Source organism: Tarenaya hassleriana, unplaced genomic scaffold (assembly GCF_000463585.1).
Source record: "Tarenaya hassleriana unplaced genomic scaffold, ASM46358v1 Cleome9, whole genome shotgun sequence".
NCBI classification, from domain to species: domain Eukaryota; kingdom Viridiplantae; phylum Streptophyta; class Magnoliopsida; order Brassicales; family Cleomaceae; genus Tarenaya; species Tarenaya hassleriana.
The window spans coordinates 2,184,535-2,196,930 of record NW_010971389.1 but is presented as its reverse complement, the minus strand read 5'-3'; the positions used below and the strand labels follow the sequence as shown (position 1 = coordinate 2,196,930).

Below are 12,396 nucleotides of genomic sequence, written 5' to 3'. Positions count from 1 at the left end.
TTAATAATATTATTGATATATTATATTGACTTGATTATTTGAAACATAATTGATTGCTTTGTATCATTGAAATAAATTATATATCTAATACATTTAAATCCCCAAATGCATTATTTATCAATATCTTAATACTTTTATCCATAATATCTCTTATAATTTTTTTAGTTCAACATGATTTTTTAGATATTAATTTTTTTTATTGAAATTTAAATTTGGTTACGACAACAAATTTTACAATTCTTTTGATATTCTTCCCAAAACTCCTACTGATTTGATTACAACAACATTGAAACCAGCTTTTCCGGTTAACGGCTTAACCGAAATCAGAACCGGGTTTTTTTTATCCCGGTAAGAAAACAGATTGGAGCATGAGGGTGTTTAATCCGCTTCCCTCATTCCTCATCCCCTCGCTTTCTGCCTGCAAGCTTATCTTCTTCTACATCACCCTAGTACTGTAAGCAAAGGCGCCTAGAGAAAACCCTTATGGCGTCTCTTTCAATGGCTTCCTTTTCTCTGAGATTATGCCCTTTACGTTCCGCGTCGATTGGTGTCCCTCACGGGTATGTGCAACTCGCCCGATTGAACCAGGTGGGTAACTCGCTGAGTCTTAGCTCCACTCACTGCATTTCTGGGCTTCACGCGGTTGTTCCTCAGAAGATTTCCACCGCTGCTCCTCCGAATTCCCAGAGGTTTCAATCTCTTACCGTTTTCGCTGCCAAGGGCTACAAGATGAAGACCCACAAGGCCCCCCCCCCCCCCCCCTTTTCAGTGTTTGGTTACTGGGGGAACAGATGAGGAAGGGAAAGAAAACAAAGATGAGTCTGAGAAATTTCTTGCTCTTCGCTGCATAAGTTGGGAGAGATTACTATACGAATTCCGTCTCTGTTGTGAATTTGAAGTGAAAGAACAAAACTTTGAGAAACTAGAGGTCCGAAATTGGGATCACTGACTATTTGGACAATGGTAGCTTCGAAGATCAGTTTCTTTTCCCTTTAGAATTATTATGTTATATCCTTTTATCCATGAAGTGTATTAATCACTTGAATACACTTTTGTTTAGTTTGATATGTATTGTCCTAATGGCATCGTGATGAAGTTTGTAACTTCTGGTGCTCATAAACAAAATTGGTCTAAATTTGATGCAGTTAAGAGTTACTGTAATGAAATTGGATTACTGATTGTTTGAATGAAACCTTGCTTAGCTACCAAAGTAGCAAGCTTTAAAGTAAGACTGTGAGAAACTCATTTCTGTGACTTTATCACTCTTGAGGGTGAAGCATCTATTCATATGGGTTTAGCATTTTGTGGATGCCAGGCCTCGGCTAAGCGGTTCACAGCGGTTCAGGGTGACTGGTAGGGGGAAGATAGTGAGAAGGAGAGCGGGAAAGCAACACTTGTTGGCTAAGAAGAACACCAAGAGGAAATTGCGTCTCTCGAAAATGGTTAGTTTTCTTCGGCGAGACCTATTTCTTTCCCAGTTCTAAACCATGGCCTCTCTCCATTGGTTGATTGCAAATATCTGTTTTCTGTGAAATGCATCGTTTTGTTCTGCTGAAAATGTTCATCAACCCTTTGAACTTTGAAAGCTAGTGGTTTATATTAAAGCACTGAACTTCAGCGGGTTACCCATGTGCGACTTTAGTTGAATGTTTAAACTCAAGGCTCGAAGCCTTACCCGAGGGAGAAAAAAAAATCTAGAGGTCTTAGCGAAAAGGAAAGACGAATGATTTGGCAGATGCGAAAAACTGAAATGCGAAGTTAGTGATGAAGATGCTATCGCCATGGGGATCTTTTCCTTCAGCTGGTTGTTAATGTCTCTTTCCCATGAGTTTATTGGTTCATGTGTCTTCTGTTGAATGTTGGGCTATGAAGCAAAAGGAAAGAGGAATGGACCATGGTTGGGTTGGCTTGTTAAGCTATTTCAGTATGGAAACTGAGTTTTTCGAGAACTGGGTCTGCATTAGAAATGTGCTTTAGGGAGAAAGCTGTTCTCTTCAACCAGTTGTGACAGAGAACAAAACACACATTATGCCAATCACTTGTTTGGTTTTCCCCACTAGTTGATATCACTGAAATGCATCTATGAACTTCAAAAAACCAGAGGGAAGCAACATATACACAGAGGAGCTCTCCCTATGAACATCCTTCATGATCTCTCTCTCTCTCTCTCTCTCTCTCTCTCTATCTTAAGCTCATCATGTTCTGTTTTCTGTGGATGCAGCACCCTGTAAGCAAGAGCGACTATGACAACGTGATTGGTGCATTGCCCTATCTGAAAGTCAATCGAAACGCCAAGTAAGAGCATTTTGGTATATTCTTCGTGTTTCTCGGGTTTAATGTGAAAATGAGTGAGGAAAAACATGGAAAGGAACACACGAGTTGCAACATCCTTTTGTAATAACATTTGTCAATGATTCATTTCGTGTTTGGTTCTTCTTCTTCTTCTTCCTCCTCCACACGTTTACTTGTCTCCCACGGCACATGGATCTAGGGTTGGTGAGAATCAGAAGAAGAAGTGATCTCTTAGTTCTTTTTTTTTTTATGAAACAGTTTTGAATGTGACAAATGTTTCGTGTCTCTTCAGAATTTTCTAGTGTTTAAGAGATAATTGCGGCTGTGATGATATCACATGTGCCAGCTGTTGCTTTTGACAATGAGAGTTCATTATAAATGTTATATGACCTTTTTTTTAAACAAATCGGAGTATAAAATGACTAAATTATTTATATTTGATAGATACCCTTAAATTTATGAATTTCGCTTTTTCTAAGCTATATTTTTTTTATAAAGAATGATATCTATTTAGTATGTTATTTATTATTATTTCTTAAATATAGATAATTATTAAAAAAGTTTTATAAAATATATAAAATTGTATAACATCATAGTAGTATTTATGTTAATATTAGAAAATAGAAATTAACAATTAAAAAATAAAATATTTATATTATGGAAGGGACTAAACACGTTTTAGAAGCAAATCCTCCAAACAGAGAGAGATTCAAAACTCCTTCCTACGTGTCAAACCGGCTTATTACCTGAATACAAAAAGGAAATGCTAAATGACGAAAATAGCCCTGCTTGGTAGCCAAAACGTATTGGCTAATTTGAGAAGTTTCTCGCGTTTTAACTTTGTTACCGGTCAAAGGACGACCCGCGCGTGGAGTCAATCGCGGGTTCCTCGCGTCGCTCAGCCGCCTAAGAGAATCTTCATTTTCCCCTTCGCGTTTAAATCTTTCACAAATCGGTAGATCCCCCTATCGATTGTTAGGCTGATCCTAGGGTTTTCCTTGATTCCCGTAGATATTTCCGTATCAACAGCTTCTCTGGGAATTTTCGGATTCGAGATTTTCGTTTTCTGGATTTCCTCGGGATAATTTCGACAGGGTCTTTATTGGATGGTGGAGTTGATGAAATCGGCGGGGAATCTGAGACCAGAGCCTGAAACGGTGTCCAAGTGCCGGAACGAGTTTCCGGTGAAGCTGGAGATCGCCGAGGATTTTCTGGAAGAAGAACACGGTGTCCCCAACAAGCGTCCCAAGGTTTCTCCTTCTCTTCATCAGGTACATCTGATCTGTTTGGTTGCCTAGAAAATCTGATAGCAAATCCCTTACCCAATGTTTGACTGATTTGTCTCTCAACGGCTAGATACATTTTGGTGATCAAATGGCTCGTTAGCTTATCCCTGCAAACGGGTTTAGGTTGTGTCATGAGATTGTGGATATCTGCCGATTGGAGATGTTTTCCGTTCCCCTTTTTTTGATGATTGCCATGTGATTCTTGTCTGTTTTCGTTTCTCTTCAATCCGTTTGTTGGAAATGGTTTTTGCTTCTTTTTATCTGTTTTGTTTTGCAATGAAGGAGTCATGTAGCAAAAGCATTGGCACAAGCGCGTTTCCTGTGCAACCGGCACAATATAATCCGCTGGATGAGCCAAGTCCCCTGGGACTGAGCTTGAGAAAGAGTCCATCTCTCGCGGATTTGATTCAAATGAGGCTAGCTCAAGGTAGTGGCCCAAATTCTGTACCTATCGACTCTAAGAAAGACAGTAAACTTGCTGCTGCTCCTGGGACGGGTCCTTCACCAGGAGCTGCAGAAAAGCTAAAAGCTTCCAACTTTCCGGCTTCACTTTTAAGGATTGGGCAGTGGGAGGTGATTCCTGAAAAACTTTTGTTTCTTTTATGTTTTATGTTTTGTTTCGCATTGAGAACCTGATGTTGACTTGTTCTGTTTGCTTTAGTATAAATCTCGATATGAAGGTGATTTGGTGGCGAAGTGTTACTTTGCGAAACACAAACTCGTTTGGGAAGTGTTAGAACATGGTCTTAAGAGCAAAATCGAAATCCAGTGGTCGGATATTATGGCTTTGAAGGCGAACTGCCCGGATGATGAACCCGGAACACTGACTCTTGTGGTAGAATTCCTTCTCTAGTTCTTCTTGTTTGCTTATCGTGTGTTCCTCTTTGAAGCACAATGTAGAAGGGTTTAAATTTATCGTTTTCTTGTCTGTTCCAAGCTGGCAAGGCAGCCCCTCTTTTTCAGGGAAACGAACCCGCAGCCTAGAAAGCATACTTTGTGGCAGGCAACCTCAGATTTTACTGATGGCCAAGCCAGCACTCATAGGTAACATTTTTCTTGCTTTGTCGATTTATGTAAGAAAGACCTTCACAAAATGTTATGAAGAATTTGTTTGTAGCCCAATTTGATAATATTCTCTTTTGTGATCATGTAGACAACATTTTCTGCAATGTCCCCAAGGGTTGCTGAACAAACATTTCGAGAAGCTTATTCAATGCGATCATCGGCTGTTCCATCTTAGCCGACAACCGGAGATAATTGTGGATTCCCCCTACTTTGAGGCACGCCAATCTATTTTTGAGGATCCAGCTGAAACAAAAGGTCATATTTTTGGGCAATTAGAACTCGGCAAGGGACCTTCGATCTCTGGTTCTCAGAGTTTAGCATCTCCAGTTGCAGCTCAGTCATCATCCGAGCATGTGTCTCAAGACGCACCATCTCCTAGCTCAGGTATTTGCAATGGTTGGCATTCCATTACCCTTGCACGTTTATTAGCTTTAACATTCATTCTTGAGGTACCTTGTTGGAAGTATTTTTCTTCTACTTCTTTAAGTGTGGTTTATACGATCAAATTAAGTATATGGTGCTCTGTTTCTCTTTTATTAGTCATAGATGCTCGGGCAAATGAAAGCGGAGCTGCAGAAGCAGTTGATTCGAGGAACACAAGGGATTGGGACCAGATAAAAGTACCCGGGCTGAGACAATCTATATCAGTGAGCAATTTCATGAATCATCTTGAGCAATGTCTCTCGGATCCTGCTCGTGGGAACGAATCAGAACGCAAAGAGATACTGGACATTGCTCAGCTCTTGTTCAGCGAGACCCAATTCACCACATTATCAGACGAGAAATCCCTCATGACAAGGGTGAATTCTCTTTGCTGCCTCCTTCAGAAGGATGGCACTGCAGCCGGAAACTCACAGCTCAACGAGGAAAGTTCCGTGGGCTGTCCTGATACCGGGAAATTTTCCCAACCAAATGATCTGAGAAAGGGTCTACGTGATAACGAAAACCGAGATGAACATAAAGTTTCTGATCCCGAGGCAACGGGTGCTTCCAGCAGCAAACCGCCGGGCATTCCAAGGATAGATTCTTACAATGAGATTCTGTTACAGCTTCCTCGGATTGCATCCCTTCCACAGTTCTTGCCGTTCATCACTGGAGAAGATGGTGATGCACATAATAGATAGTGAAATCTCACACCGTTGATAAATTTGTTCTCAGTTATGGCAAGTCTAGGATCTGAAATGGTAGCCTGTGCTCATGTAAATCATTATGTTCTTGTAATTGCTAGGTTAAGTACATGGTGCTTATGCTGTACACGTTTTAAAACCCAAAGATGAATCCTTGTACGTCACCCTTAGAAGAAAAGATGCATGGAAATGTTTGTTTCTATTTCTTTTCTTTTTTTTTCCCCGTCAAACAACAACAAGTTTCACATTTATCACTATCAGCCCAAGAGACGTACTGTGTTTTCCTTGTTCTTTTCTTTTTTACAGCAGAAAAGGGGACAGCCAGTAACTTACTATGCACAAGGATAAAAATTAAAGTACATCAGAGTGATCAGCTGTACAAGAACATAAAGAGGAAAGACAGTGAAACCCGACACACCCACGAATCTTTTTTTTTTTTGGAATTAAAGTATTTACAGTTTTCTTTTTTGGTTTCTTCCATCATTTCTATCAGTGCCTAGAAAAAGCAACGGATCAGGAAGCTTGTTGATGAATAGCAGTGTCAGGAAGCATAGCTATGGTCACAATGAAGTATTCACATCCTGGAGAGAGACCATAAGGATTTAAGGTTGTTGATGATGAAGACAATGCCAATGTTGAAGAGCTTGATGTCATGTTACCAGAGCCCTTGTCAGATAAGAGCCGGTCAGTCTGATCGGTCGTATCCACTCCGGGATTGGTTGAAGCAGCCGCTGAAGATGGCTGGATCTTCACGGTTTGGCACTCGATATGTACAATCTGTCCAACTATATATACAGGTCGGGTCGGGAGATGATCTGTGAACAATGCCACTGATTCAGAAGACAAGAAGTAGTTTGAGCAGTTCCTGGTGATGGCTTCATAATGTCCTGTTGTAAGGTTTTGTACAAATGCTGCAATCTCATGAACTTCAAGACGACCAAAGGATATCTTTTCCTTGTTTGCCTGCAACACATTTTTTCATCAAATCTCTATTTCAAGAACTAAAAATACTCAACTTTAAAGTGAATCAAGCACAGAATAACCATTGTGATATGTAGGACTTTATAACTGCCATTATATCGGAAATAAGGAGATTGCCAATGACGAAAAGCCGGTCAGATGGTTCAGAACAAAGTTACCTGCTTCCCAAATTGATGTTTAGTATACAATGTCTTTACCAGCTCTTTCTTTTCTTCCAAGTCCTTTCTGAGCTGTTCATTTGCAGCTTCAAGCTTTCTGCCCTTCTCAAGTAATTCTTCACGGTGTCTGGAGAGGAAACTAACCTTGTCTGCAAGAACCCGGATGCACTTTCTGAACTCAGCAGTACCGTCATCATCTTCGTTTTCGTCTATGGAACTGTAAAAATTTCCAAATGCAAAGAGAGAGAAACCATAAACAACTCGGTTCCTTGTTAGCTTAACAGAGAAAATTCTTCTTGGCCATGAGCCGAGGAACTTACTTGGCCAAAGATTGAGCTAAAGAACGGAGGGGGTCAGCAAAACCAGCAACTCCACCAGCGACACAGACTGTGTTCCGGAATCTTTCAAAGAGGCCATGCATCTTCACAGCTGATGTGTGGAGGGAACTATACTCTGAAGCTCTCTGGTCCGCAGCAGAAAGATGGGTCTGAGCTTCTTCTCTTGCTTCGTGTAAGCAATTCTCCAAGTGGGCACAATTCATCTACACCAAAGAGAGAAACATTTTATCGAACTAACCAATAGATTTAACTAGGAATATGAGAGGAAGGAAAACATAAAACAGGAGAAAGAACTTCAATTATGTGCAAGGTGAAACCATATTGCATATTCCTTGTCCAGATGATTGATCGAGCAGTAACACCAGCACCAGGGAATGACGGCGTAGAAAATGGTGAAAAGAGAACACGTAAAATTGCGGACTAGCTTGCAAACCAGAGAGCTTTGGAGATGGAGAAAAAAAAATAAAAAAAAAAGTCCAGACCTGGGATTCATCGAGAAGCTTCTGACTCATTTCCAACTCTCTGCTTAGTCTGGCAACCTCTTCCATAGCATCATTAAGCTTGGATTCCGTTTCACGCAGCTTTTCCGACATGTCTATCATCTCATTTCTAAGTTCTAACAGATTATCACCGCTAAATTTGGGATGCAAACCTGGCTCGGTTGCCACAATACCCACATTATCCTTTCCACTCGGTAAGCTCTCAGCAGTGGAGCTGCTACCTAGGAACACACTCACATTATCCTTTCCACCTTTCTCATTGATTTGCTGAGGCTCCAGCATTGATGAGTCGAGCTGATGATTAAGCATTGAAGACGAATCCAGCATATTCTCATCCATACCCTCTCGAGCTTTACAAGGTTGTCTGTTGGAAAGATTTGAAACACATGAGACCTCATCCATGGGTTCTGTGGCAGATACTTGAATTAAGTTGGCTTCTGCATCAACCGAGGTTTCTGCTTTATATTCATTAGCTAGTGCATGCATAACATCTGGACCAGACACATCCTTACTGTTAATATGTCTCTGCCCCTGGAAAAATTCCTCTGAAAGACGTTCTTCCAGTTCACGGATACGCTTCTCATACGAAGCACAATTCATTTCCTTTTCCTTGAGCATAGATAGGAGATGTTTTTCATACTCGTCTTTGGCCTTCAATGCTTCTGCAGTCTTCTCAGCAGCTCTCTTCAATAAACTTTCTAGTTTACTGTCATCAAGCTCCTCATATTCCACTTCCGGGCATAGTGAACAAATGCGGGCTATAGCAGAAGCAAGGTCGGCTTTCAGTTTCGCATTCTCAACCTCCATCTTGCTGGTTCCAGCTATGTCTACTAATTCGCAGCCCTCTAAGATTTCATCATAATTGTCTTTGTCCAACACGTCATTAGCTATCTCCTCAGGCCCACCAGAATGCGAGCTCTCACTGGACATGGCCACTGAACTCCTTAAAGATGAATGCTTCGAGTGTAAACCAGCTAGACACTCAGGAGCATACCGATCAATATCTGTGATGTCAATGTTGAGCAAACTGGTATCATAAGGAGCAATATTGACATCACATTGTGTAGGAGTATCATATAACCCCATTGATGCCAGCACATCACGGGGTACATATGGACCGTGGGATTTAAGAAACTCTTCCCTTCTCCTGACCTCTGTCTCTCTTTTCGTTGCGAGCCGCTCAGCCAGCTGTCCTGCCATGCCCATGTACAGTTTCATAGATGCTTTTCTTCTCACCACTTCTGCAAGGCAAGCCCTATAAGCAGGGCCAATTCCACGAACTAACTTCAAATCCGCAAACAGGTCGTCTTGTCTCACCATTGCCTCTCTAAAGACAGGAAACTGTAACTTAGCATCTTTGATGATGTATGTGACATATGTTATTTTTTGCATATAGCTGTGAAGAAAGTTGTTCATCTCATCCTTCTTGTCCTTGCAGAAATCTAGCAATTCCGAAATGGAGTTATGACAAGCCTGCATTTTGGGAAGATGATTCTTGTCATGGACTTCGTACATAGGGCCCAGAGCTGAAACGACATCATGGGGACGGATGGACGAGGACATCGGGCAAGACAGACAATCATTCACAAGTTTCGTCACTGTATTGACATCTTTGCTGTGACGAGATTCATAAACAATTATCAGTTAACAGAATTTGCAATGATTTCATAAAGTAAAGGGTTTCATCTGGATAAAACCATCACCAAACAAGTATAGAACTTGACAAACAGAAGTTTCAACAGGAATTTCAGCAAAAGATTACTTCAATGAGATACTAGAAAGTATTCGTTTAAGCAATTCAGCGGGAATCTCCCACCAAATGCAACTAAGTATACTGATTTGCATGATTAGGCACTGATCTCAAACTACATAATTCTGCAATCTCTTTCCCATAGAAGCCAGAATCTAGTAATAGACAGAGGTAGAATGTTCGAAACATAAAAAGCATTCCAAGATACGAACATACCTAAGGGACTGCATTATGCTCTTTTGCTCATTAATGAACCTTTCATGATCCTTAAATGCCAATTCTAAGTTCTTAGTAGAGAAGGATGCCCTGCAAGCAAACAACTCTTCTACCTTGCGCTTGACCTCAACAAACATCTGCTGGAACTGTGCAATCTTATTCTCAAATTGCCGATGTGAGGTAGCACAATTCTCTGCAGCCTTCTTGAGACTATCTTCCTTAACAAAGTCCAATAAACACTTCCTGGAATCAGTCTGCAAAGCTGGATGAAGCTTAGCTGACCTCAATTTCTCGACATCCCTTCCAAAATTCATCAGTAAATCGGAATGGAGACGTTGTTGATGCTTATATCGCTTCATAAATTCAAGAAAGTTCTGATAGATAATCCGGTAATACTGGTCCAGATTTCGTGTAGCAACTTCCACAGCTCGCTCTTGCACCTTCTGCTCCCCGATTAACCTCTCACAAGTCTCATACTTCACAGAAGCACAACTGAAAATGGCACGGCCTTTGAGGAAATGAGACCAAAATAGCCTTTCGTACGAAGGTAAAGCCTTTAGCGCTGGATCCGATGCATCGTCCAAAGGGTGACGATCGTGTAATGAGGCCGGTGCTAAAGGGTCTGCAACTTCCGGAATATCAACTTCTTCCGGGGGTGGTGGAGAGTTGCTCTGTAGCCTAGCCTTGTTAAAAACAAACACTTCCCGATGGCTTGAAGGGAGTCTATAAGCAGAAAGCAGCTTTTGTGGCTCGAGTTTCATATCCAACGACAGAAGAAGCTGATCGTGACAGCTAATACCAGAAACAGACTCGACAAAACGCATCACAGCTTCAACAGGAGTAGTCTCGCTGCATTCAAGTTCAAAAGAACGGCCATTCTCGGCCACACAGAGAAGAAGCTTCCCATCATTAGCGAAGCTCTCAGTCAAGCTTGAACTCATCTTAGCCACCGAAAACCCAGAATTCTCCACCACAGAATCCCTAACCAAGTCAAATCAAGAAAGGCACCTGAATCTAATCAAGAGAACAGCCAGATCAAAGATCTTCACCTGGAAATTCGCCGACTAATCTGTAGAGGAGAGGAGCTTTTTTAATCTCCAAACCTAAACTAATATATCAGAATAACCGGAACCCTAGCGAATTTCCCAATCCTGATTGATTTTGGAAAAGGATTTAGGCCGACAGACCCAGCATCAGGACCTGACCAGGAGACCCACGAATCCAGACTCCGTGGACAGTAAATCGATAAATTTCCCCAAAACCCACCAAGGATTATCCCCAAAGCTCCAAAATTTCGGCGAATCGAGCACCGATTTCCCCGGAAAAAAAAAATTATATGACCTAATCGATATCCTTCAATCTCCGCCTCTTCTGCAACCTTCCGACCCAAGAGTTATTTTCGATAATAATAATAAAAAAGAATCCAACCCTAGAAGACGGAAAAACAGACATGAGACGACAAGCGAAAGCGATTGCGTGAAGAGACGAGTGTCAAACTTGGGAATTTTCCCATAGAGAAACAACCAAAAGGGGGGGCAAGTTCTCTTCACGTAATCCTTTTCACCACTAAATTATTTTCTTAAAAAATAAAATATTCTCATCTTCTTCGCAACCCGAATCTGCTACGTCTTCTTCCTCTTCGCTTCCTCAATAAATTTACCTTATTTTTTTATTAATGGAAATTTACACAGAAGCTTCAGCTGTAAGTAACCACCGCAACGCAGCCGAAGAAGAAGAAACCTCTGTCCCCTCTGATGAACAGAAAACGGAAGATAAGGCCAAATCTACTTTTGTGGGCTGCTAATCTTTATTATGTTTACATAATGGCCCCTGTATTTTCTTTTTTAGATCCACAAATGGTTACAATTGAGCCCCATATATTTTGAATCTCACAAAAATCTCCCTTTCTGTTCTATCTTGATTCTGCCACGTTGAAGAAGAGTCAAGTCAGTGCTTATACGAGAAACCGAAATGTGCCGTCAATGAAATTTTCATTTGATCCGATGACATAAGTACGCGTGTCAAACGAACCGAGTCGTTTTGGGTTCGTTCACCACGAACCGGTTCGTTCTAGATTCAGCTTACCATGATTGTTTTTTAAATAAATAAAAAAGCTCGATTTAACTAAATTCGTCGAGTTTATAAACTAAACAAGATCTTTTATAAATAAAAAATAAATATAATATTTTTATTTATATTATACAAATATCAAATAAAATGATATTTTAATATAAAATTTAAATATTAAAATATTAAACTTATATGTATAAAAAAATTATATATATAATCAATAAAAAAATTAATTTCTATAAAAGATATAAAATACAAATAAAAATAGAAAAAATATATATTTTAAAATACCTCAACTCACGAGTCTAACGAACTAATTTGACGAATTACGAGTATGTGGCGAGATGGTTTATTAGGTTCCGTTGCAAACAAGTTTTAAAATACTAGCTTAACATGTCTTATCACGAATCGATAACGAGTCAACTCGTTAACTAAACTTATTTGATAACCCTAGTCACAAGATATATTTCTTTAATTCAACATTTGCAATTTCTTTTCCGTCAATACGTTCTGCAACTTGTAAAAAACTGAATCAATCCATAATTCGATTCGTATCTAAATAAAAAATTCGGATATCTACAATTCACGGAGGGGATACGAATATTAGATTCAT

General features: G+C 40.3%; 3 protein-coding genes across 3 annotated transcripts; 2 read left to right on the top strand and 1 right to left on the bottom strand.

The window, feature by feature from the left end:
- Positions 1-388: 388 nt before the first annotated feature.
- Positions 389-2,437, top strand: LOC104803911 (50S ribosomal protein L35, chloroplastic). Its single transcript, XM_010528004.2, has 3 exons — positions 389-770; positions 1,328-1,442; positions 2,222-2,437. The coding sequence occupies exons 1-3, from the start codon at positions 484-486 to the stop codon at positions 2,297-2,299; spliced, it is 480 nt and encodes a 159-aa protein (XP_010526306.1). The 5' UTR covers positions 389-483; the 3' UTR covers positions 2,300-2,437.
- A 715-nt stretch (positions 2,438-3,152) lies between these two features.
- On the top strand, positions 3,153-5,970 carry LOC104803910. Its single transcript, XM_010528003.1, has 6 exons — positions 3,153-3,563; positions 3,861-4,151; positions 4,240-4,413; positions 4,516-4,622; positions 4,732-5,027; positions 5,184-5,970. The coding sequence occupies exons 1-6, from the start codon at positions 3,399-3,401 to the stop codon at positions 5,765-5,767; spliced, it is 1,617 nt and encodes a 538-aa protein (XP_010526305.1). The 5' UTR covers positions 3,153-3,398; the 3' UTR covers positions 5,768-5,970.
- A 113-nt stretch (positions 5,971-6,083) lies between these two features.
- On the bottom strand, positions 6,084-11,479 carry LOC104803909 (autophagy-related protein 11-like). The gene is made up of 5 exons (XM_010528001.2): positions 9,714-11,479; positions 7,730-9,362; positions 7,230-7,450; positions 6,910-7,126; positions 6,084-6,733 (listed from the first exon to the last, which is right to left on the bottom strand). Exons 1-5 carry the CDS (start codon positions 10,652-10,654, stop codon positions 6,284-6,286), a joined length of 3,462 nt encoding a protein of 1,153 aa, XP_010526303.1. The 5' UTR covers positions 10,655-11,479; the 3' UTR covers positions 6,084-6,283.
- Between the last annotated feature and the right edge of the window lie 917 nt (positions 11,480-12,396).